Raw genomic sequence first — 25,490 nt, 5'->3', positions numbered from 1 at the left:
CAAGAGTAAAGAGACTTCACAAAGAAAAAAACCATTCTTTATCTCCAACAAGGCACCTTATCCTCTCCACCTCCAATCACCTTCTTATCATTAAGCCTCTTCTATATGTCACATTTCAATCATTTCTTTAATTCAATCGGTAAAAACCCAAATTTTAAAATTTTATTTGTTTTAGAAAACTCAATTCAGTTGATGTGTACATCACACACACACACACACACACACACACACACACACACACACGATATTCTGCGCTATTGAGGGGCTTTGTCGGGTAAACAGTAACACACCCTTTCCTAGATGTTTTGTAGAAAATTCAAAATACACACACACACACACACACACACACACACACACACACACACACACACACACACACACACACACACACACACACACACGATATTCTGCGCTATTGAGGGGCTTTGTCGGGTAAACAGTAACACACCCTTTCCTAGATGTTTTGTAGAAAATTCAAAATACACACACACACACACACACACACACGATATTCTGCGCTATTGAGGGGCTTTGTCGGGTAAACAGTAACACACCCTTTCTTAGATGTTTTGTAGAAAATTCAAAATACACACACACACACACACACACACACACACACACACGATATTCTGCGCTATTGAGGGGCTTTGTCGGGTAAACAGTAACACACCCTTTCCTAGATGTTTTGTAGAAAATTCAAAATACACACACACACACACACACACACACACGCGATATTCTGCGCTATTGAGGAGCTTTGTCGGGTAAACAGTAACACACCCTTTCCTAGATGTTTTGTAGAAAATTCAAAACTATTGAGGGGCTTTGTCGGGTAAACAGTAACACACCCTTTCCTAGATGTTTTGTAGAAAATTCAAAATTTTGGAGTGAGGTTAGGTTTGAACTTTGAACAGCCATAACACACAAGCATACCACTGGTGCTTCCTTACGCCTGCTGGTAATCAGAGGAAGAAAGATATCGGGAATTGTTGTAAATTCAATATTTTGTAGCATATGTTGGGAAAATTACTTCTTCAAGGGCCTACTATTCCACAGATGAAATGAAAATTACACCATTTCATGTTTCCCCGAATTCTCATTTTGGGCTGTAATGCCAGTTTTTTTCTTTTTGAAGTGACAGGAATTCACAGAATCGAGTGGGTTTCGGACTCAACAGCATGGTCATCCAAGTAAGAGATGGCGACTGCAGCATAGAAAGCAGCCCCAACGGGAAAAGCGTCCTCATCAATAAAAAAGTAGGGTGAGTGCAAGGGATAATCTGATTTCAGAGTCTCATTCTTGATTCCAACTGTAAACATTGCAGCTGGGAACCTTTTCGTATAGAAGCTGAAATCCTCAGCTCCCATTGTTATAGGAAGAAGCTCCACATTGGGTTCCCCCACTAGTATTTCTCCAACCTTCTTTGCATGTTCATACAATGTTTCGTCGTTGATCATTACTGGATGAGGCATCCCTCTCTCCTCCATGAAGTCCACTGCAGCATCACATCCATGCACAGCTGCTTGAGTCTCTATGACCTGCACTAAGTGGATCACATTTATTTCTCTTTCTCCTGAAATTTTGAAACGATGCATTACAAAAGTGATGGCATGTTTTACCTCTTTGATCCTTTCCTGGAGGTACAAGAGACCCTGAGAGGTCAGGCTCCTAAAAGTTCCCCCAATTTTCACAGACTCTGGGATTACATTTCCGGCTTCGCCTCCATCTACCAATCCAACTGTCACCACCTATATGATTACAACACAATGTGATGAGGTCTTTGGATTCTCTATTGCTTCAAGAATGAAAACAACCAGATCCAAGTTCAGTCCCAAAAAGAACAGAGAAGGGAGTTAAGAAAAAAGACGTTACTCTGGCTTCAAGAGGATCTGTCTCACGGGATACAATCTGTTGAAGAGCCAGGATTGCAAAGGATGCAGCAAGAACAGGATCTTTGGCTGTATGAGGGCTCGCCCCATGTCCACCTTTCCCTTGAATGGTGGCGGAGAATAGCCCAACACCAGCAAGTAGAGGGCCGGCTCTTGAAGCAATGCCACCTGTGGGAACTGTCGGTATGACATGTAATCCCAACATGCCCTTCACATCTTCAAGCGCACCCTCTTTCAACATATGGTAAGCACCGGCATAACCCTCTTCTCCAGGCTGAAAAACTAGCTTCACCGTTCCCTTCAAACCATATACCAAATTGCCAAATTATCAATACCATTCAACTTATTAAGACCGACCCAAAAGGAAAAAAATTAAAATGGTTTTGAGTTGTTAGATGATTGTAGCATTGAAGATTTACTTTTAACATGCCTCTTTTGGCTTGGAGTAACTTAGCAGCTCCGAGTAGCATTGCTACATGAGAATCATGACCGCAGGCATGCATCTTTCCCTCGATCTTGCTCTTGTACTCCCACTCTACCAATTCCTTTTCAACAATAATGTAGGTTTCAAGAATTATAAATAATCAGCGAGAAAAAATATATATAGTTCCAATAGAAAAAGCCAGCATCTTCCCCAGGCATCAACAAAAGAGCTCCAAAATCAAAAGTTTACGGAGAGCTACAGAGGATGAAGCCAAATCAGGCTCCTTAGAATGCATTTGGAGTTTGGGTATTACAGTGGGAATAGTATTTTGCTTGCGTGGGGTGGACCTTTTAGGAACACGTGACTGCGGTGGCGCAACAGTCAACACGCGCGGGGAAAGGTAAAGATTTATTAGCATAGAGTTTAGGGGAAAAGAAAATGTTCGAGAGAGGAGAACCTGGAGAGGGAGGGCATCCATATCGGCTCGGAGAGCGAAGGTGGGTTGATCCCCAGATCCAATTGAAGCCACCACTCCGGTCTTGGCAACAGGCCACTTGTACCCTATTCCCAGAGAGTTAAGCTCAGCCCTAATGAGTTCACTCGTCTTGTGCTCCTCAAATCCTAATTCTGGGTACTGGTGGATTTTCCGCCGTACCCCTCTCATCCACTCGAAGAACTCCCTCTCCCTCGCCGATTCCAGCAGCTCCCTGCTCAGCCCCTCCATCTCCAACCCGGAACCACTGCCTACAGCCCTCGCATTCCGACAGAGGAGTGGCCATAGCAACATCAACCACCACCACATCAACTCCATTTCATACCCAAAAATTTTCAAACAGGTGCTCTCTCTGCTCGTGAGTCCCACCTTGGCAGCCCTACTTGTTTATATGATTGCAGGATTAGTTTGAAATCATTTTGAAAGCATGTGTGCACGTGTGAAAAATAGTTTTAATAAATGGTTTTCCTGAAATCCGTGTCACTGCACTCTCTGCTGTCCATAAAAAGGCGTTATTCTGTGAAGTCTTTTATAAAGATGGATTATAATATTGGCGGGCGGGCATGGTAATCTAATATGAGAGTCGTCTCTCCTGCTTACAGCTGTGAGAATTTGTGGGGAATGGAATTATTGGCCATCCCCATCACATTGCGACTCTGAGAAGAGCATCCTCGTCCCTTGTCTTTGTCATCACTTCTATTAATGGACTCACTTCAAATTCATTGAATAGAAAAGAAAAGAAAAGAAAATTACAGCATGTATTAATTTGTTCTTACATTTCGTACTTAACAAAACCTTGCTGGATAGGATCGTCTAGTATGACGATGATCCCACTTTACTTTACCTTTTTTTTCTTCCTTAGTTCCAAATTTAACATTACTTTTTCTCCTTGTTCTTGTTTTATTCATGTGCGGCGGTGATTCCACTTTAATTTGTTTTTCCTTGTTCAGATTAGTTGTTTTTTGAAATTAAATATCCCTGTACCATATGATGAAGTGAATAACTCAATTCAAGACTTGATGATTACTTTGAATCCTTGGGTGGATTGTCGACTTGCATATGGATAATTAAATCTCTCATTCTCAATTTCCGAAATGGTCAAGTAGAGAACCATGGTCACAAAGAAACAAGCGCTTGATTTCTTAGAATTGGATATGTTCTTCATTCCGATTCTGTGCAACTCAGGAGTTTTTGCTTTACCGTGAAAATTGTTTGCATTAGAATGAGGGCCTCAAACTTCAATTCCGGAACCCCATTTCCAAGCAACGAAGCATGGCCAGGGGCTCAGCGTAAGGAATGTGGCTGCCTGGCTCTTCAAATTTAAAGAACAGAAGCGCGAATGTGGCCACTTTTCAGAACCTTGACGGGCTTCAGTTTTTGTTTTTATAAAACGTAAGAACAGTACTCTATACATTCCCTGTTGCTAATTAAGTTTCTAGAATTTGTGATTGATGATCAGTGTAAAAGAATGTTTTTCTTTTGGAGCAGCAGGAGGGTGATTTGACATCGGCAAATGAGCATGCGTAGAAGAGTTTCTGCATACACACAAACTCATGAAACTTTATGTGACAGAGTTATTTAGATTAATTTATTTCCCTAAAACTACATCAGTACTCATAACATATTCTAACTTCTTTCAATATTTTCCTTTCCAGAAGAGAGCATATACCAGTTTCTAGAGACCTTCAACAGCATGGCTTTCCAAGTAAGAGATTGCAACGGCAGCATGAAGAGCTGCACCAATGGGTAGAGCCTCTTCATCCATAACAAAGAGTGGTGAGTGCAAAGGCTTATCTGACTTTAGTGTTTCATTCTTTGTCCCTATGAAGAAAAATGCGGCAGGCATCTTCTGTGCATAGAAGCTGAAATCTTCGGCTCCCATGGTAGCTGGAAGGAGGTGCACATTGGGTTGCCCAAGTAAGATTTCTGCAATACTCTTTGCATGTTCATACATTGCTTCATCATTAACAGTAGCTGGATAAGGCGTCAGTTTCTCCTCCATGAAGTCTATTGTTGCAGTACACCGATGCACTGCAGCTTGCATCTCTATGACCTATTAAAAACACACATTAAAAAACTCCCAAGTAAAACAATAACTTCTAACAAACAATAGAATGATTCCAGCAGCCTTTTTGGAAAATTATTAAAGATCTGCTCCAGAGTCTTAATTTGCAAATTTACAGGTGATTTGTCTTTTTTCCTCCCTCAAATCCAACTTCTCTGTATTGCCGAACTTAACACCTGAAGGGCAGCCTCAGTTGTTCTTCTTTTCAATGTTCAGTTTGGTTTTCTTGAATTTATGTAACTTCCCAAATTTCTTTCCAAAATTGAACAAACAAACATGAAATGAATGATTTTTCCATCCGAGTTTTCCAGATATTTCTAGTTTTATCTCATCAAACTGCATAGTATTATCCAAGTCATAAAACAAGTTTAATTCCAGCTCAATCAGAAAAAGGAATTAGCAAGTCTTTCTTTTTTGAATTTGTTAGCAGACACACCCTTAAATACCTGTCTGACCCTTTGCTGAATGTAGAGCAGACCCTCGGTTGTCAAGCTTCGCAGTGTGCCTCCAAATCTCACAGTCTCTGGAATTACATTTGCAGCTTGGCCAGCCTCTATGAACCCAACAGTGATCACCTATGATAAACAAAGCTTCTGATGTTAATAGAACTCAAATTCATCAACTGATGTTCATAAACACAAAAAGTTGTAGTAAGGAAGGAACTTGCTTGATGGGCATCCTAAAATTAAAAGGTATAATTGGGTTAGAATGTGCTTTTCTGTTGTCTGGATGAGCCCCTGAACTGGCCATAAATTCACAACCAAATCATAAAACTAGGTGTAACAATTTCAGAAGAAATACCCTGGCTTCAAGAGGATCCGTCTCACGAGAAACAATCTGTTGAAGTGCAAGGATGGCCAAGGACGCTGCAAGAACCGGGTCTCTGCCAACATGGGGACTGGCAGCATGTCCACCTTTTCCTTTAATTACCGCTGAAAACCTTGCAGCACCGGCTAGTAGTGGACCAGGTTTTGAACCGACAGTACCAGTGGGCATTCCTGGTGAAACATGTAATCCAAAGATGGCCTGGAAATCATCGAGAGCGCCCTCTTTTAACACATGATAGGCACCAGCATGACCCTCTTCACCGGGCTGGAAGACAAGCTTAACAGTGCCCTGTGAAATAGATTTTTCAAAAAAGTCTCATTTAGCAGAAAGGAACAAGAAAAGAGCCATTAGAAAAGTAATCATGTATTTGATTTTTGAATTTCACTTTTTAATAAGTACCTTCAATTCATCCCTCTTGTTTTGAAGCAGCCTAGCTGCTCCAAGAAGCATTGTTACATGAGCATCATGGCCACAAGCGTGCATTTTACCATTGTACTTGCTCTTGTGCTCCCACTCCACCAATTCCTTTCATGTTTCAAATGCAAATGTCGGTTTCAAGATTTGAGAGTGAAAAAGATAGTTACACTTCTACCAATTGCACAAGTCCACGCAAACCAACCTTGGCGGCGTCAAAACAACCCCAATCTCAAATTGGAGTTTTGGGGCAAAATAGCCGTTTCCTATCAAACAATATAAGTTTTAGTCCTATTGCAAAATTTATGCTCAAAGCAGCCATTTTATCATGGCATAATTTATTTTTTTTTCAAAATTTAAGTTGAAGCCTCTTTACTTTAAAAATTATATATTTAAACTTAAAAGGCGTAATATTATTTCAATAAAGGTAATTTATTGTATTTTTAAAATATAAAATTATATAATTTATTAATTTAAGTTATATCACATGTAGTACATGTTACAATTAGGGACAGACATGTTTTTTTTTTTTCACCATATAAATGTTTAGTGGATATTTTTTATAACTTTGATGAAACTATTAAAAGTTATATTTTGTAGGAAGCTTTTTCTAATTAATTTTGAAATGTATGCATTTTTTTTTACATAAAATTATAAACATATGTTTTAAAATAATAAAAAATCTATATATGGAAATCTAAGAAAATATTATTATTTCAATAAAGATAAATTTTTCAAAATACAAATAAATTAATATCTTCAAAATATAATAAATTAAATATCTTAAATTAATAAATTATATAATTTTATATTTTATTTATATATCATATCATAAAACTTTATTATTTTAAGATTGTTAATTTATTGATAAATAAAATATATATTTATTATTATATTTATCAATTTATCTTTATTAAAATAATATTAGATAGTTAAGTTTAAATATATAAAAAATTTATTATTAAAATATGTATTTTTAATTTCGACAATAATTTATAATTTTATATTTTTAATTAAATTTTAAAATAAAATAAAATAAATAAAAAATAACCAAAACCTCACTTGGGAATTGAAATTTCATTTAAAAAATAAAACCTTAAATACTAATTGAAATTTTGATTAAAAAATGAAGTATCAATTGCCAATTAAAACTTCACGTTAAATTTTGAAACAAAATTTTTTTTTTTATATTAACATGGTAATAAAAGGAGTACTTTGAACGTAAGTTTTACAATTGGGGTAAACTTATATTCCGGCTATTTTACCCCAAAACTCCTCAAATTGGACATAACCGCACGGTAGATTGGCACTGCAAAGCTGCTGCCTCATAGTGGACCTCACCAGATATCTAGTACGATCTATTATTGTAAATATCTCTCCTATTCAAACATTTGGCCATGGTCAAAGTGGTTTGCAGTTGACCTGCTCAACCTTCAATTGGGCTTGGGATGCCCTGATATGCTAACGAGTTTTCTTTCCAAAAAAGAAAAGAAAAAATAGAGAAACCTAAACCACCAAAGAAAGTAATATTGGTAAAAGGCAGAATACTTGGAAACATTGAAATAGATGGAAAGAAACCTGAATAGGGAGGGCGTCCATGTCCGCTCTGAGAGAGAACCAAGGCTGCTTCCCAGACCCAATAGAAGCCACCACCCCGGTCTTGGCGACCGGCCACGAGTACTCAATCCCCAGCGAGTCAAGCTCCGATCTTATTATTTGACTCGTTTTGTGCTCCTCAAATGCCAGTTCTGGGTATTCATGGATTCTCCTCCTTACGCTTCTCATCCACCCAAAGAACTCAGCCTCCTTCGCCGTATCCATCAGCAATCCCACTTCCGATCCCAAACCATTCTCGACGGCTCCAGCAGTCCCGCTAACGAACGCTGATAACATCAACAACCAGCCGCAGATGAACTCCATCCCAAAATCTAATAGAGGTGAGGCACTTAGGATCACAGCTTTGAATTGTTTTAACTTTTAATTTTTTAATTTCCTCATTTTAGGTGCTTCCAAGTTTTCTTCGAAGTAGTCGACTATTTAGTACACGTGGCACACTCTCATTGACTGGATTATAATTCCAATATTTCTAGGGTTTTTTTTTTCACAAATATAATAAATTTTATAAATATTATAATAAAAAAAAATATTTTTTTAATAAATACCACGTGAAAGCACTACGTGGAAATCGTGACAAAACTTTAATATAAATACTCTTTAAAATTTTAACATAGAAATGGTTAGTCAAGAGGATAATAAATATCTTGTTTTGCCTTTTTTTTTTCTTTTTTTTCCTTGGTTTATCGTTTCCTTTTCCAAGCATCTCTTTCCTTTATTTATTCCTCTTTTTAACTATTCATTCCCTTTTATTAATAATACAAATAATGTTTATATTAACACTAATATTTTAATTATTATTATTTGATACAATATTAGACAAAATGTAATTATTTGTAAAATTAAAGATATTTTTTTAAAACTAATTGTTTTTTAATTATGTTTTTGTTGGTTAAATAAATTTTAATTATTTTATAATACCTAATTGTTTGTAAAATTAAATATATTTCATTTTTTATTTTTTTATTAATGAAAATTGATTTATTGAGGTACACTTGGCACACCCTGATTGAGGGTCCCGCATTTCTGCCTGCATCCAACCTGTATCAACTATCCCAATCATGGGTGGCAGATTGATCCTTTGCTTGGTTGGTTGGGCTGGGGGAGGCCCAACTATGGCCCAATTCATTGTTAGGCTAAATTTTGGGCCCACCCACCCTACATGTAGGCATGGTCCCCCAAAACAAGCAGCCCCATCACAGGGTACATCTTGCTCACAAATGATATCCATTTCTCAGGATTCAAGATGCCACGAAGAACTCATGCGTACGGAAGATGAAAGATGTTTGAGATGGAACAAAAATGGAGTAATAAAATCCCTTCAATTATATTTGGGGTTCAACCTACCCTCATATCACTTCTTTGTGTGGCTTTTGGTTTTTCTGTGTGCTAATTTTGGGGGCAAATTGCACGGATGTTTAGTCCGACAACAATTGCGTGGATGAGGAGTCGGGCATGCGGAGTGGATGATCACCGATTCGCTACTCAACCAACTCACATTCCCCAATATAAATGAATGAATGCAGGATTAGCGTAGAATTGAAGAAGAAATACACCGGTAGTGAGGAAGCTAAGTGGGTGGGGTGGCGAATTGGATAGGCTAAAATTCTCCCTTCCTATACAACAACCTGTGGACACAGAATGAGCCGCATACCTGTTGCTTGCGCGGGCAGTGAAGACTCTGTGTTTTACAACCCCAAAAGGTACTTTCTGTTTCTCACTAGCAGTCAGAACCCAACCATGTTTTGCTATGGCTTATTTTGATCTTTTCTACCTCTTGGCACGCCCCTGTCCTGTTGTGCCACACTACTTTTGTTATTAAGCGTTCACATAAAGAGCGCATGTCGTATATTTCCACTGGTTTAGATGGTGAGTAGTCGAAGTTACATGATTTCCTATTCAAATCCGCTCATGGTAGCCGAACGAAGTTACAATGAAGTGAATTGTCAAAATTATTAGGGGATAGGTTGCCACTCAGGTGCAACTCTATCTTGGATTCAATAGTGGGAGATATTAATAAATGGACATTGATGTTAAAAACTAGTGTAAATAATGTTTATGAGATATGGAGCAACAACTCGCAATCATCATGCTGACTTTTGAACCATGGGATTAATGCCCTTATGGTGGTTTGCTTTACAGGCTAGAGGGCAAAGTGGCCATCATCACCGGCGGTGTCAGTGGGATTGGGGAGGGCGCGGTACATCTCTTTTGGGAAAATGGAGCTAAAGTCATCATCGCGGATATCCAAGGCCACCTAGGCCAAGCCATTGCTGATAATCTTGGGAAGAACGGCACCTACATCCACTGCAACGTTACCGAGGAAGATGAAGTCATTAAACTCATTGACAGCAGTCACAGCACCGTCTCGATGTACGGAAAACCGGATATAATGTATAACAATGCCGGCATAATTAGATACCAGTATGGAAGGCATCTTAAACGCCCAAAAGTCTGATTTAGAACGGGTGATTGGGGTGAATCTGGTTGGGGGTTTCCTAGGAGCCAAACACGCTGCAAGAGTCATGGTTCCCCGGGGTCCCGGGTGCAAACTATTTACAGCCAGTGCTTGTACATCTATTGCAGGCATGTCTACTCATTCCTATGCATCATCCAAACATGCGGTTGTGGGACTGGCTAAGAACCTAGCTGCCGAGCTTGGGCTGTTGGGGATAAATGTATGCCCAAGATCCAATCTATCATGTAATCAACTTTAGTTTTAATAAGGTATTAATTCTTTATTTCATTATCATATCTGTTTAAAATAGTTTATATGATAAGGTCCTTGATTAAAATTTGAAATTGTTATCATGATAGAGATTATGATAATGAGAAGCAATTCTTTTAATAATTTTAATCTAAACTGTTCTTGATCATAGGATTATTGTCAACAGGACATCAATAATCCAGATAGATCAATATATATGTGATGGTCTTTATTGGATAAAGATTGATATATCTCATTTGTTAAATTACATATATAGATGATGCACATGTAGATGTGATCATTGAACTGACTCAACTGAGAATTTCTAATGGTTATCTTTACCTTAAATTGTCAATAGGAATTTCTTAAGAAGAAATATAATAGTTTTCTTTGACCTGAGATTATCAAAGTAATTAACAAGTTATTTATTATATTTTAATCCCGGACACCTAATGCCTTAGGGCACTAGTTGAATGGATATTGGATATAATTAAATACTTGTAGAATTAATGATTAATCAAGAAGGAATCCATCAACTCTTGGTAATGAGTTTGAGCTCTATGATAAAAAAATAAGACCTTGGCCAAGGGTAATTGAATGAATGAAGAAATGAGTTTCTTAAGTCATTCACTAAATAAATAATGTGTTGACTTATTAGAGTTTGACAGTAATACCATACTCTAGAGTTAGCCCAGAGCTGTAAATGATGGAAGGAAATATTACATTATTCTTCTACCGGTTCTTGAAAGTAAAAGATATTACTTCATACTATCTGGACGTTAAGGAGTGTTGCTAGACGCCTACCTTAATTAGTAAATTGATTTGATTAATTTACTACCAGCTTAGTAATGAACCTACGGGGTCACACACAAACGAGTGTTTTAATTTTTGCAAAGAGCTATTTATTATTATTTGATAATTAAATTAGATAATTTAATTTTAATCAAATAAATAAATATGTTCTATGTGGAATATTATTATATTCTTTGCTAGCACCAAGAATATAATTAATATATAGATAAAAATAAAATAAAATATTTTTCTTTGGACGTGGAAGTTAGTCCACGAGAATGTTTGCTAAACATATGGGTACATGCAACAACTTATCGGAGGGATGTGGGTTTTGTTTTTAACTTACAAGACTTGGTCAAAGTGTTTTTTCAAATGCTATTGAAAATAGCAAAAAGAAAAACAAATGGACCAATAGAATCTCTTAGTAGCCCAAAAAAGAAGGAGGACACGACAGAGATAGATTAAGTGATAAAATCAAAAAATCAAATTAGTTGAGTTATCTTATCACTTAAAACAGAAGTTGTATTGGATATGCTATATAGCATATATACACAATCTGAATAAGGATCGATCTATCTTTATCCTCCTTGTTTATACGCCAAAGAAATACAAAGTGTTGTTCTATTTTTTTTAAGTTCCGCGTATCAAAGGGTTGATAGCAAAGATTAATTTCGGTGTGGATACACGTAGAGTCTTCATACAATTGGAGAAAATTTTATGCTTGAAGAACTGATATCCAGGTTATTATTTTAAATTTTTTAATAGCTGCAGTATATATTTTTGAATGCAAAATAGATCAATTTTCCGCTGTATGTGTTATAAATTTATTTTATAACCTTTCATGGGCAGCATAACATACGGGTTTTGCGTCTTGCCTTATGTAGTGAGCACCAATATTGGACAAGAACTGGCTGACTTCACTCCCAAAGTAGAGGCCATTTTGAATGAAGTAGGGAATTTGAAAGGGACAGTCCTCAAGGCTAGCGATGTGGCCAGAGCTGCGCATTTCTTGGCCAGTGATGAAGCCACTTACGTGAGTGGGCTTAACCTTGGGGTGGATGGTCGGTATAGTGTTGTCAACCCTTCAATAGTGGTGGCAGTCAGGTCAAGTCTCCTTCATGCCTAGTGATAGTGAAAAAAAATGAGGGAACAGTCCATGCACCGAGATAAATGATTTGAATACAGACTAAAATAAACGAATAAATGAATACTATAATATTTGTTGGCCGCCTGAAAAGCTTAAATAAAATTAAAAAGTACTGACATACAATAAAGTTACAAATGCTAAACCATATGAAATCGTAAGGAAAAATAAATATTTTAAGATCAAACGATTGCTTGTTGAACCTACTTCTTATATTATAAGTGGGCAGTATTTTTAACCCATTTGTTGTCCTGCAATTCGGCTTTGCCTAAGCCTAAGGATTAATAAATTCGGTTGTTGCTCTTTCAAGTCTTACCCTTCTCTTCACCGGCCATTACGGAATTAAGTCTTCTCTCCGTGATTAATGGCGGCCTCTTCATTTCTCTCTGCGATTACCAGGAGGTAAGTACAACAATTTCCTTCTTTCAATTCCTTGAGATATTGAAAAAAAAAAAATGTATCTATATTATGCACAAACTGAACAAGTAGATCATGGATTTCAGCTATACCCCAGTTGGAATCTTTAAGGTCCGGTTTCTGAGTCTACAAATTTTCCTGCAGTGCGAGGCAAAACATATTTAGTGAGAGAATTGTCCAAACGTAAGGTCATGGTTGAGTTTTTGATCTAGCTCCTTCCGCAAAGCTTGACCTTAACCAGAGCTCAAGTGGCTTTGTTTATGAAAGTCAAAAGGGTTCTAGGCTTGTATTCTGGTTCTTCTAATTGGATCGAGCTTCATTAACTAAATCATTTGATGCTCTTCGCTGAAAAAACCATTAGAAAGGATTCCCAAGTGCTAGGAAGTTCCTCTCTTGACTAGTAATCTTTTGTTTTGTTGAAGAAAATAAAAGAAAGAGGGCTGTAGCAGAAACAGGTAACAAATGAGAAGAAGATGAATGTTGGAAGATTGTGGAATTGAGAGGGTGAAAAACGTATTTTTCCATATATCTAACTAATTGCTTTACATGTGCTTTTATATCCAAATTTTTGGAATCTAATTCTAGTTACCAACTGACTGTAGTTACTAATTGACTATAGTTACAAATACATTGATTAGCTAACTTTCTAACTGACTAAGATACATCTTAACACAGCCCTCAAGCACAACCTAGAGAGACAATAAGGTTGAACTTGGTTAGCAGATGCTGAAACTTGGGGATAGACAAATGCTTAGTGAACAAGTCAACCACTTGTTCTACAGCAGGAACATAAGATACCATTAGCTTTTGAGCTAGCGCTTGCTCATGAACATGATGCACATCCACTTCAATATTTGAGGACACTGCACTTTCATCATGTCACACAGTGATGTGAAAATGCTCCACTAGTGCTTATGGCTCATTCAGGGGCATCCAAATTCATGGCTTCACATGCTATTCGCGGTTTGGACAAGGAGAACCACTGTTGCCGAAAGTGCTCGGAGACTTTCGTGAAGGAGTTTTGAGTAAGATTCTTATTTTGGCGGTTCGCTCCCTAGGAGTGCGAGACAATGTTGAAGGTTTGTCATCTAGCGCGTAGGCCACGATTTATAATTTATAATTTATAATAATATTGTCGTGTTTGTTGAGCCTCACGTGGGAAACCAGCTCATGTCAATTTTGGTGGTGGGTGTAAATCCATATTTAAAAAGATGCTATCGACTATAATTATTAATTAATATTTAGATGGCTTTCCTTCTTTAAAATCGTGCCCTAGCACCATTTTTCAGATGGGAGCAAAGCCATGGCAGCCTCGTCATTTCTTTCTGTATTCACAAGAAGGTAAGCAGTCTTTTTTCTCCTCATACGTACGGATTTGGATTTAGGGTGATCTGAGTCCAATATCTTTGGTCATGATCCAAGTTGCTCGGAGGGTTTGTCCTCTAAAATTAGAGTGAAGCAGACATGGCCTCAGCATTAGCTGGTTGATTGTGGGAATACGGTTCCTGTTGCAATCTCTCTAGGCAATACCATGTTTTAGGATCATAGATAAAAGGTATTGTATAACATTAGGTATTTATTCTTACAAACACAACCATAGAACATAACAGACAAGTGCATGGAAATTAGGCGAAGTGTGCTTTGAGTACTTGATGTGGACTGGATCGGGAAAGCCCCACTCGCCAGTCCACATCACGAACGGGGATCCTCAACTTCCAAAGTGTGCTTTGAGTTCCAATATGGCTTAAGACAGTTAAGATATCCCTGTTGGGGTGGAATTTTCCAGCATTTTCCAGGATCTAATCATATTGATCAGGGTTAGTGAGCCCATTCCAGGCTCTGCTGGGTGAAGTGATTCCCCTGTTGCACTGCTTTCAGTAGTTTCTGGACCACCGGCAAATCTGGTGAAAAGTTCTGGATTCTTTGGAATGACAGTAGCAGTTTCTGGTTGTTTGCTAAAAAAAGTAGGATAAGGAATCTATTACAAAGCCAGGTCATTCGATTAAAATTTTGACTAGGATTCAAAAGCCAGTAGTAATGGAGTTGGACAGTGGAGATTTTGGACAAACTTTGGGTCTTTAGTTGTATTGACAGGCTACTCTAATTGGCCCAGACCCAGTTTTTGTGCTTAAAACACTGGTGTGGGGTAAATTTATATATAGGTCTGTCCATTGCGGGGGATGCCATTACTTAATCCCATGTTGCTGTGTAGGCTAGAGGGCAAGGTGGCACTCATAACCGGAGGGGCCAGCGGCATCGGCAAATGCACTGCTGAAACCTTCACCCAACACGGAGCCAAAGTGGTCATTGCTGACATCCAAGACGAACTGGGTCACTCCGTGATTGAAGCTCTAGGCCAAACCAATGCATCATACGTCCACTGTGATGTCACTGATGAATCCCAAATCAAAGCTGCCGTTGACAAGACTGCAGCAACCCACGGAAAGCTGGACATCATGTTCAACAATGCGGGAATAGTTAACAACTACAAGCCCCGCATTATGGATAACGAGAAGGCAGACTTTGAGCGTGTCCTTAGCATCAACGTCACCGGTGTTTTCCTGGGCATGAAGCACGCTGCCAGGGTCATGGTTCCGGCAAAAAGTGGGAGCATAATCTCAACCGCCAGTGTAAGCTCGAATGTAGGGGCTGCGGCTACACATGCTTACTGCTGCTCTAAGCATGCTGTATTAGGGCTCACCAGAAATGCTGCAATCGAGCTTGGACAATTTGGAATTAGGGTTAATTGCTTATCACCCTATGCACTTGCAACGCCTTTAGCTACCAATTTTCTTAATCTTACTGCTGAAGAGCTGGAGACTGCCATGAATGCGACCGCCAACCTTAAGGGCGTGACACTTAAGGCACAAGATGTGGCCAACGCTGCGCTTTATTTAGCGAGTGATGAGTCCAGATATGTGAGTGGGCACAACCTTTTCATAGATGGGGGTTTCACTGTCGCTAATCCCTCATTCCACCTGTTCCAGTATCCAGACTCTTGATCATCCTCAGTCGTCCCTAGTTCGCTGCGCCCAGTATCTTCGTCGTCTCTCATGCTTTTTAAAATTTATTTGACCTTTTCACGTATAAAATTTCCGTTCGTACCTGCCCCATGGGCCCATGTCATTGGCAGTAGAACTAGGCAAGAGTTTAGCTGTATGACTGCGTAAAACGAAGTCGAAGGGATATTCAAGCTGGCCTTACATCATGTGGTTGGAATAATGGATTGTATCTTTCATATCACCTTTTTCTCTTAAGGCTTTGCTTCGTTTCCAAAAATGTGAAGCAGAATAGAAGGGAAAGTAAATATAAAAGAAGATAGAAGAAAATTAGAAAAAAGAAAACACAAAAAATAATAAATAAATTATTTTTGTATATGGTATCAAACTCATTTCACTAATTTTAATTTTTTACAGTAAAGATTAATACATATTTTTAATTATATTTGATTTTTTTTTTAAAAAAAAATTCATAATACAGCTAAATACGAGAACTGAACATTTTTTGAAACTAAACCTAACCTTGGAAAAAAAAATTTCAAATTTCTTCCTATCTAGGAATAGATATACCTGGTTTCCGCATAGGATCTCTCCTTTGATGATATGTATGCCACATGCTTTCATTGCCAGGTAAAATCTAAAATGGTTCTCATTCATGTTGACTTGATGACAAAAAAATTCTAAGGTTATATATATTTCTCTTTTATTTTTTGAATATAAGTAAAATCTATAATATTTTTATTTCAGGTAGTTATCTTTTCTATGTAGAAACGTTTTTTTTTTTTTTTTTTCATTAATTACAAGAATGATGATGATGATGATAACAACGACATGATCAGGATGAAAAGAGGAAGTTGAAATAAAAATAAAAAAAATAAAAAAAATGATAAACTAAAGAAAAAAGACAAAAAAGGGGGGCATTATTATTTTTTACCTTCAATGGGCTTGGACCTATTATAAAGCTCCGGAGCATAATTCTCCTCCCAGCCATTTAATAAATATAAAAAACTGCATTTTAAAACTAATAAAAGTTTGGTTCAATGGTCATATATGTCCCTTCTGGCCAAGGTCGAAATCCCACCGCATAATAATTTTGTACCTTTTTATTGGGTTTTAGTGTCTTGGATTTTAAAGATCAGTCTAAACCTTACCTTAGAGGGGCGGCATCGAACATGGCCCAGAATCTTTTAGCGGACTTTGGATTGACTAGAAACCTATTGCCCAAATTTACATAACAGTTGCACATGTAGGCACAGAGCTAAGAACACGCAGGGTTGAATCTAGCGCCACAGGGAAGTTCCCTTGCGTATCAATTGGGCAAACCTGGGATTAAAGAACCGTCGAATTTAGCATGGCCTAGGCAGTCATAGCCAATAAGAATTAATGGCAGAATGGGGAGGATACCCACTCTATCCCAATCATGGCCTCTAAGACAGGTTGGCTTTTTACGAGTTATGATATTGAGGTTTTTCAAATTCTATTTTAAGCAATGTTTTAAAAATCCAACCTGCCATCGGAGTTCAGTTTACTATGTTGAAAATGAGTTGAACTAATTGGTCCATCCGATGGTGAAACTGTTGAATCAGTGAGCCAACTCGATTCATGGGCTTCCCGTTTCCAAATAGGCCCAAGCCCCCTTTTTTTTTTCCCGTCTTTCCAAAACTCATATTTTTGCTCTTTTCTTCCAAACTTTTTGTCCAACTCATATTAGGCCAAGTCCAAGCTTCTTCATGGAAGCCGATTTGGCTTTCTTGTTTTTTTTTCCTTTTTTTTCTAGGCAAAATGCCACACGGTCCATGGGATTTGAAGGGAGGTATGCAAACTGAATAGATGAGTTATTGAGCTACCCAACCCAACCTCATTTGTCTAAGTTCAAATTAAGTGGTTCAACAAGTTGTATAATTCAAAATCCATTGGTAATGTTTTTATAAATTTTTTTTATATATATTTATATAAAAATTTAAATAATAAATATGACAAAATTTTAAAATGTAAACAAAAGGTACAAATAAATTTATATATCTTTCTAAAAAAAATGAAAAGAAATGATATGATATTTGATATTTTTTCTTAAAAATCTAAAATATAAATAAATATCTTAGAGGATAATAAAAATATTAAATCGAGTTCAGGTTATTTGAACCTTAGCCAATCGACTTGAATTAACCTTAAATTGAAAAAACCTAACTCAAACCTAACTCGAATATTGAAATTGATTGCGTAAGCTCATCCAAAAATCAAGTTGAGTTTAGATTGGGTTGGATTAACCCAACTAAGTTACACTCCTAATTCTTGTATAAGAGTTTCTTACTATTATAAAGAAAATATTCTATTATGAGATATTCTTTTAGTTATAGACCTTTTATATATATATATATATATATATATATATATATATATATATATATGTAATTATACAATTAGTTTTCTATATGAAATGTTCCTATGTAATTAGGAACATATAAGAAAGAAATTTTGATTGAAAGGTAGAGTTTCTTTTTGGGTGTAATTGGGCTTTAAGATTTGAGATCTCTAGGGTAGTGAAAGCTTTTCTTCATATTCGATTGTGAATATAGGTTTTAAATCAAACCGCGTAAATTATTGTATACTTTATATATTTTCTATTTTTATTCTCCTATTTTCTTTTCCCTATTATTATTCTTTGTCATGATTTTTCACAACAAACTGGTATCTGAGCTTAAGTTATTAAACTTATAATGATAATAAAGTTTGAGGTTGCAAAGTTTGATAGAAGAAATGATTTCAATTTATAATATGTTAAGATGTATGCCTTGTTAATTCAACAAGGGTTAGGAAAAACATTGAAAGGTAGAGATACTCTACCAATAATGAAGAGAATGATGAACTTAAGGTTATCAAAATCTATTGTGAGATCTTCTTTTAGGAATAGGTATTTTTGACAATCATGCAATTAGTTTCCTATATAGATGTTCCTATGTAATTAGACGTTGGTTCGATGGAAGCTTTAATGCAAACAAATTAATGAAAGAACACAAAAATAAAGCAATCAATACATAAAAGTATATAAGATTTTAATGTGATTTAACCAATCATACATATCTTTACAGATAAGAGATAACATTTACCATGTAATAGAGAATATTACAAAAAATATAAAACTGAATGCAACTATTGGGTCCTAAAACATCCCAAAATTTTCCACTTTTTGTATCTTCGTATTGAACTAGAAATCTTTTTGCCCCACCAAGTGTCTCTTGTTTTTCATTACATCTCTATCTATCATGTTTAGTTCTCACAAACTCATTTTTTTCTCATAACTTTTCTCTCTCATGACTTAAAATATTTATATAGTTATTCTTTTTACAAAAATGAATATATTCAAATTAGGAATTTGAGACACTATCCAATAATTTTCATCTCAAATCAAATTCCATTAATTCAATCTTTTGTCTCACCCCGATATACAACTTTTTTGTGTGTCTTACTCTTCTAGTGTGACATGGTTCTCTTTGTGTACTATGATCTTGTCATATGCTACGGAATTCTTGTTTCTTGTATCACATTCTTATGAGAGAATAATTGATTTCACCTTAACAAAAATTCCTTTTGGCAATTATCTTTTATACTATATTCTTCTTTGTTCTTTCAAGGTTCTTCTAGATACCTTCAATCAAAAGCTCTAATTCCATTTTTTATGCATGTGAAAACTCTGAACCACTAATTGGGTTAGTGAAAGCTTTAATGAAAGCATATCAAAGGAAGAGCATAAAAATAAAATAAACCACACACAAAGGTACATAAGGTTTTAATGTGGTTTAACCAACTATACTTACCTCCACATATTAGAGATAACATTCCACTATACGATAAAATATTATAGAGGACAAAAAAGATACAATTATTAGGTCTCAAAACATCTTATTTTTCTTGTATATGTGGAAGCTTTGATATCACTTGTTGGGTCAATAAAAGTTTTAATGGAAACAAATCAAAGAAAAACCACAAAAATAAAGCAAATCACAAACAAAAATGCAAGAGTAATATGATTCAACCAATCATGTCTACCTTTATAAATGAGAGATAGCATTCCATTATACAATAAATAATATTATAGAGAATAAAAATAAATACAACTATTAGGTCCCAAAACATCCACATTTCCCCACCTTTCATATTTTCACTCAAAACCATGAGCCCTTTTGGTGACCTCTTTTACTTTACTAGATGTTTCTTACTTTTCTTCACATCTCTATCCATTATGTATAGTCTTCACAAGTTCATTTCTCTCTCATAATTTTTTTCCCTCTTAACCTAAAATATTTATAAAGATATTCTTGTTAGCTTTCCCTATTATATAAAAATCTAATTACAATCACATATTAACTTAGGAAATATTTTATATGATGTTTCTTATATAAAAATGAATATATTTCAATTAGAAATTTGAGATGTTGTCCAATATTAGGAACATAATAACTTAGGTAGAGTATCTTTTTGGGTGTAATTGAGACTTTGATATTTGAGAACTCTAGGGTTGTAATCTTATTCAGTAATAGTGAAAGTTATTTTATTTATTTTTTATTTTATTTATTTATGATTATTATTATTTTGTCCACGGATGTAGGCTTTAAGCTGAACCAAGTAAATCATTATGTGTTTTTTGTGTTCTTTATGGTTGGTTTATTTTCTTCCTTCTATTATTCAATTGATAGAAAGAAAATCAAGACATGAATGTGCCATATATTGGATTGAAGTTTTCTAATGGTTTAACAAATATCTTGGTTGTCCAATTATTCAAGGTAGAATGACAAAAGAACACTTTTTCTGAAGTGATGCTTAAATCTACAAAAATAAATAAATAAATAAAATAATAATAAATAAAAAAATCTTGCATCTTGGAAAGTTTATTTCCTTTCTTTTAATAAAAACTAATTTGGAGTTTTTTTTGGGTTTATCTCAAGATGGTAAGTTCACTCTTCAATCAAAATCTTGGACAATGAGAAAGCTTTTGGTGTACCCTAAACCCAAATTTCTGCATTGGATTTAGAAATTAAATATTATGCCAAAAATAAATTTTTTCTTATGGTTGTTATTAAAAATGCTTTCCCTACTCACAAGTTCTTAATAGCTAGAAGAATGAAAATTTTAGACATGTACGTTGTCTATGCAATCAAAATATTAAAAATATTAACCATATTTTTAAATTCTTTTGTTCAAAGAATTTGGAGTCACATCAAGTTTAATTGTTCACACCATTTTTGTTTGAAGGTGATTTTTTTTATCTTCGATTGAAATGGTGTATAAAAACTACAAAATTAATTGCAAATTCTTCAACTGTCCTTTGGGAAAAGTTATTATTTTATGGAATGTACAAATCCATATAAATCACATAGTGTTTAAAAAAATTCAATCCAACCCCTTTCTCATTACTGAGAAAACTCTCTTAAACTTTTAAAATCTTCAGGAATGTGTGACTGATTCTTATCTTCAAAACGAATGATATAATGTATCTCGCGTAGTTGAAAAATAGATTCATTGAATTCCTCCCATTAATGAAAGTTTTAAATTAAATTTTAATGGTTTAAGGGTAGATAATAGAAGTGTATCAGTATGGGTTATTAGATATTCTAATGAAATTATAAAAATAGTTGTAAGTAGACATACGGATAATGTTTTAATAATTATTACAAAATGTTCGACTTTTAAAAATAACATCTAGTTGTTAAGAACAATAAGTTCTTAAACTCAAATATTAAAGGTAACTCAAAAATAGCGATAGATAGTTATAATAATAAATATATATATATATATATATATATATATATATATATATATATATATATATAATATTTCTAATTTTATTTTATTATATTGTTTATGGGGGATATTTGGAAGTGCTTGTCTCACCCAACCATAGCCTCTAAGAATTGGGCAGCATGAGATAGCCATTTTGTCACACGATTAAAAAAAAAAGGGATAAATAAACATGCATCCCCACTAATCCCACTCCCATTATTCCTCTGCCCACTCCTGGCTTTTGCAGTGCCTGCGACATCATCGATGTTTGAGAGTGTTAGGCATAAGGACATTATATTTCAGAGAAGTTAACATCCTGGCTAAAATATTTACAATGATTTAATGTGTGGAATTGATCACTCAAGTAATAAGACAACAAGATGCATGCGCTCTTATTACGAAACTTCACGGCCAAACAGTGCTCTCCATTTGTTTTTGTTTATTTAGAGATCAATGACTGCAGAAATTGTAATACAAATAAGTAACATGAATTGAAAGCTTTCACCATGATAGGATTCACGAGACTGGACCCTCCATCCCCACAAGGTTGAGGCCGCTGACATAACCATCACTACCTAAGTAGAATGCAGACCTTGCAATACCCTCAGCCTTGAGAGCTTCTCCCTCGAGATTCCCCATTTTATTCAATCTTGCCTTCTGCTGCCCCTGTAGCAGTGATCACGCCAGAAGGAGAGGCGCAATTCACTCTTATCCCACATTGCCCTAGCTCAGATACCAAGTTCTGGCTGAAATGCCTGCAGTTGATGTACAGAAAACAGTGTGCAGCATCTTTTTGTGGGGCACCGTTGCTCTTCCATCATATATAGTTTGCTCCCTAGCAGACAGTTACTCTTCATAAGAATTAGGTTAATAAATAATTTCTTGTGGTAAATGAAAACCATGCTGAGAAATCTAAAATGTTCAAGTCTCCAGCACCGGGAAATTGAGGACCGGGTGCCATTCAATTAAGTAGCCAAGCCAATCATAGCCTCCCAGCAATCGTGTTGTCACTGGGACAGCAGCGGATATACATTCAAGTGCGTATCTAACCCAAACTCAGCCTCTAATAACTGGCGGATGAAAAGATATGGTGGTTCCTGGCGTAAACATTATAGGACGTGATTTTAATTGAGATTTTAAGTAGTCATCCATTGAGAAAAGAAGAGCATATCGATCCGTCAACCCAATCGCAAAATTAATCACTAAACCTAATGCAGAGTTGGCCATTGTCATGTTTTCATGTGTGGAATTCAGACTCCCATAAGGCAAGATCGGTCACGCACATAGTTCTATTACAAAAATGAAAACAAGTGAAGCATTACTTCAATCGGAGGTAACAAATTAATACTCGTGAATAATCTAAATTTCACCCCCAATCACCTAACTAAGCACTCCATTTATCTATTTCAATTCTGGAATGACTGCAGGAAGTAGTCATACAATTTCGATCAATGCATATTAAAAGCTTTGATCATGGTAGGATTGACTACACTGAAGCCTCCATCCACCACAAGGTTGAGCCCACTCACGTAACTCGCTTCATCACTAGCCAGGTAGAGTGCAGCCCTTGCAACACCCTCAGACTTGAGAACTTCTCCCTTGAGATTCCCCATCTCACTCAAGGATGCCTCTGCTGCCTCTACCTCTTCACTGGTGAGCCCCTGCTGCCCCATGCCAGTAATCAAGCCATAAGGGGAGACGCAGTTTACTCTTATCCCATATTGCCCGAGCTCAGCAGCCAAGTTCCTAGCAAGCCCCCAAATGCCATACTTGGTCACTGCATAGGAATGAGTTGAAATGCCTGCAATTGATGTACAACAACTGGCTGTGAATAGTATGCAGCCCTTTTTCTGAGGTATCATGACCCTTGCAGCATGTTTGGCTCCTAGGAAAGACCCAACCAAGTTAACCCCAATAAGCCGGTCCAGGTCTGATTTCTGGGTATCTAAGATGCTCCCAAGGTGGCGGTCTAGGATCCCTGCATTATTATACATGATATCGAGTCTTCCATGTTTGGAAATGGTGGTGTCAACAAGATTCTGCACATCATCTTCATTTGATACATCACAATGGATGTAGCTAACATCTTGACCGAGCTTATTGGTAATGTCCTGTCCAAGGTCATCTTGAATATCAGCAATTATAACCTTGGCACCATTCTCCCAAAAAAGACGCACAGTGCTTGCTCCAATGCCGCTTGCTCCACCTGTAACAATTGCCACCTTGCCTTCTAGCCTGAAAATAGAATACATTAACCATGCATATACATATATACCGAGATCCAACGCAGATCCCACGGCGAGTAAAACTACTACTTGTGTACTAGTCCACCTACAAGTACTCGGTATTACATTGGATCATGGAAACACACTTCCATAGCAGCCATCCCCAAGCCCAAAACCTGTCTCTTTCTTCTTCTTCTTTTTATTTTTTTTATTAATTCTAAATTTTTTATTTTTAAAATTTGATCACCTATTACATATAGTATATGCTAACAACAGGTTAAAAAAAATGACATGGATATTTTCATTTATCGAAAATCACGGGTGGGCTAAGCTTTTCCCTGAAATGGTGTGTGAAAATGGAATGCATTAGGATCAAAGAAGTGCCGGCCACTGATATGAAGATGGTAAACCATTCTGATTTTTTAAAAGGAAGTATGGGAATTAGTAAGAAAAGAAATTAAGCAACGTAGATGTAAAGGAATACAGTGGGCCTGAGCTTAAAAGTTCGTGAATGATTTCGGGCGTACCAAAAATAAAAAAGAGGTTTACCTTTTGGAGGGGGATGCAAACGAAGAAGTAACAGTACTCATGATCTATGACATTGTCACTGGGTATTCAGCAGAGAGAAAAGGAAACAAGGTCGGGGGTACTCAACAAGAGAAAGAAGCAGGAGCTTGGGCTGTGGCCTTGTGACTGGCGACTGAGGTATTTATAGACAAGGAGGGTATATTAGTCTTAATAAATCACATATACATAATAGTACAAACAATACTATTATTATTGTAATTAATTTCTTTTAGGAGAATGCGTTGAACAAATTAAACAAGCAAGAGATTGGCTGGAATAGAGAGATATACGCATACACAAATATATTTAGGCTTGGAGTTTTGTATATTTTCAAGAGAATATGTCCCTCCGTATTCAAAGCAAAAGTCTAAACTGAGGAGCATATTTGGGTTATTTGAACAGCCTTAGAATAGAAGAAAAATTTTCTCTTATTTAAATGAGGTTATATGTTTGGATTATTCGGACCGGTCGTAGGATAGAAGAAAAATGATCTGTCACTGAATTGATGATTCTACATGAAGACGTGTCATGAATTTATCACGTAACCAAAATTTTGGACTTGTTTTAAGAAAAAAAAAAAGATAAAATAAGAAAGAAACAAAGAAATGTTGTTAATTTATTATCATTCAGGTGAAATTTTTCGTCCTTCGTTTGGTCCTAGAATGGGATATATGGGAGCGACTTTTCCATAGCCCCATTGTAACCTTTTTTCCACTCAAGCTGGACACTACAAGCAGTTTTGTCATATTTTTTTCTGAGATGAAGTATCGAAGAAGTCGATAAATGAAGTTTCCAAATACTGGTAGGCCATGATCCCATGTGTAATGGGGCGCCTAAATCGTTGGGGCTCAGGATGGCACTATTACTAGAAACAGGGAGAAGCCCCCACATGATGGGCTCTCGAATAGATATCCCTTGGAATGCTGCTATAATGCTACAATGAGAAGATCAGCCTCCTGAAAATAAAGAAAAGCCAAAAAGGAATTGGTAAAGGTTTCAGATCAGTCACTGCCCTAAGAAGAATTATATCTGGTAGTGACGGGACGGGTAATGGTTATTGTCAGTCACTGATATAATATTAGCAAACGTTTTCTTTATCATTTTTCAATTCCATTTACCACTAGGGTTTGTATT

The 25,490-nt window shown here is 36.3% G+C and overlaps 4 protein-coding genes, 1 long non-coding RNA gene and 1 pseudogene across 8 annotated transcripts; 3 read left to right on the top strand and 3 right to left on the bottom strand.

The window, feature by feature from the left end:
- Window positions 1-979: 979 nt before the first annotated feature.
- LOC100257930 (IAA-amino acid hydrolase ILR1) lies at window positions 980-3,633 on the bottom strand. 2 transcript variants are annotated; one of them, XM_002281471.5, is made up of 5 exons: window positions 2,771-3,633; window positions 2,309-2,434; window positions 1,873-2,187; window positions 1,620-1,748; window positions 980-1,538 (listed from the first exon to the last, which is right to left on the bottom strand). In XM_002281471.5, the coding sequence occupies exons 1-5, from the start codon at window positions 3,122-3,124 to the stop codon at window positions 1,146-1,148; spliced, it is 1,317 nt and encodes a 438-aa protein (XP_002281507.1). In that variant the 5' UTR covers window positions 3,125-3,633; the 3' UTR covers window positions 980-1,145. The 2 variants fall into 2 exon arrangements, with proteins under 2 accessions (XP_002281507.1, XP_059595145.1); XM_059739162.1 differs by having other exon boundaries at window positions 980-1,748.
- Window positions 3,633-6,108, top strand: LOC104880157 (uncharacterized). 2 transcript variants are annotated; one of them, XR_009466439.1, is made up of 3 exons: window positions 3,633-4,198; window positions 4,298-5,563; window positions 5,664-6,108. It is a non-coding gene; the product is annotated as an uncharacterized LOC104880157 (long non-coding RNA). The 2 variants fall into 2 exon arrangements; XR_009466440.1 differs by having other exon boundaries at window positions 5,649-6,108.
- LOC100244216 (IAA-amino acid hydrolase ILR1-like 3) lies at window positions 4,482-8,076 on the bottom strand. Its single transcript, XM_002275802.4, has 5 exons — window positions 7,692-8,076; window positions 6,099-6,224; window positions 5,673-5,987; window positions 5,318-5,446; window positions 4,482-4,859 (listed from the first exon to the last, which is right to left on the bottom strand). Exons 1-5 carry the CDS (start codon window positions 8,031-8,033, stop codon window positions 4,482-4,484), a joined length of 1,290 nt encoding a protein of 429 aa, XP_002275838.2. The 5' UTR covers window positions 8,034-8,076.
- Window positions 8,077-9,092: 1,016 nt separating this feature from the next.
- LOC100249382 ((+)-borneol dehydrogenase 1-like) lies at window positions 9,093-12,711 on the top strand (annotated as a pseudogene).
- Window positions 12,688-16,030, top strand: LOC100263063 (secoisolariciresinol dehydrogenase). Of its 2 annotated transcripts, none has more exons than XM_003632600.3 (2): window positions 12,688-12,772; window positions 15,000-16,030. In XM_003632600.3, the coding sequence occupies exons 1-2, from the start codon at window positions 12,735-12,737 to the stop codon at window positions 15,787-15,789; spliced, it is 828 nt and encodes a 275-aa protein (XP_003632648.1). In that variant the 5' UTR covers window positions 12,688-12,734; the 3' UTR covers window positions 15,790-16,030. The 2 variants fall into 2 exon arrangements, with proteins under 2 accessions (XP_003632648.1, XP_002281462.1); XM_002281426.5 differs by lacking the exon at window positions 12,688-12,772 and adding an exon at window positions 12,867-14,128.
- A 6,982-nt stretch (window positions 16,031-23,012) lies between these two features.
- On the bottom strand, window positions 23,013-24,379 carry LOC100259603 (tropinone reductase-like 1). Its single transcript, XM_002275732.3, has 2 exons — window positions 24,339-24,379; window positions 23,013-23,799 (listed from the first exon to the last, which is right to left on the bottom strand). Exons 1-2 carry the CDS (start codon window positions 24,377-24,379, stop codon window positions 23,013-23,015), a joined length of 828 nt encoding a protein of 275 aa, XP_002275768.1.
- Between the last annotated feature and the right edge of the window lie 1,111 nt (window positions 24,380-25,490).

This window comes from Vitis vinifera, chromosome 8 (genome assembly GCF_030704535.1).
Source record: "Vitis vinifera cultivar Pinot Noir 40024 chromosome 8, ASM3070453v1".
NCBI lineage: Eukaryota > Viridiplantae > Streptophyta > Magnoliopsida > Vitales > Vitaceae > Vitis > Vitis vinifera.
Note: the sequence above shows the minus strand (reverse complement) of the source record. Positions and strands in the feature narration are given on the sequence as shown.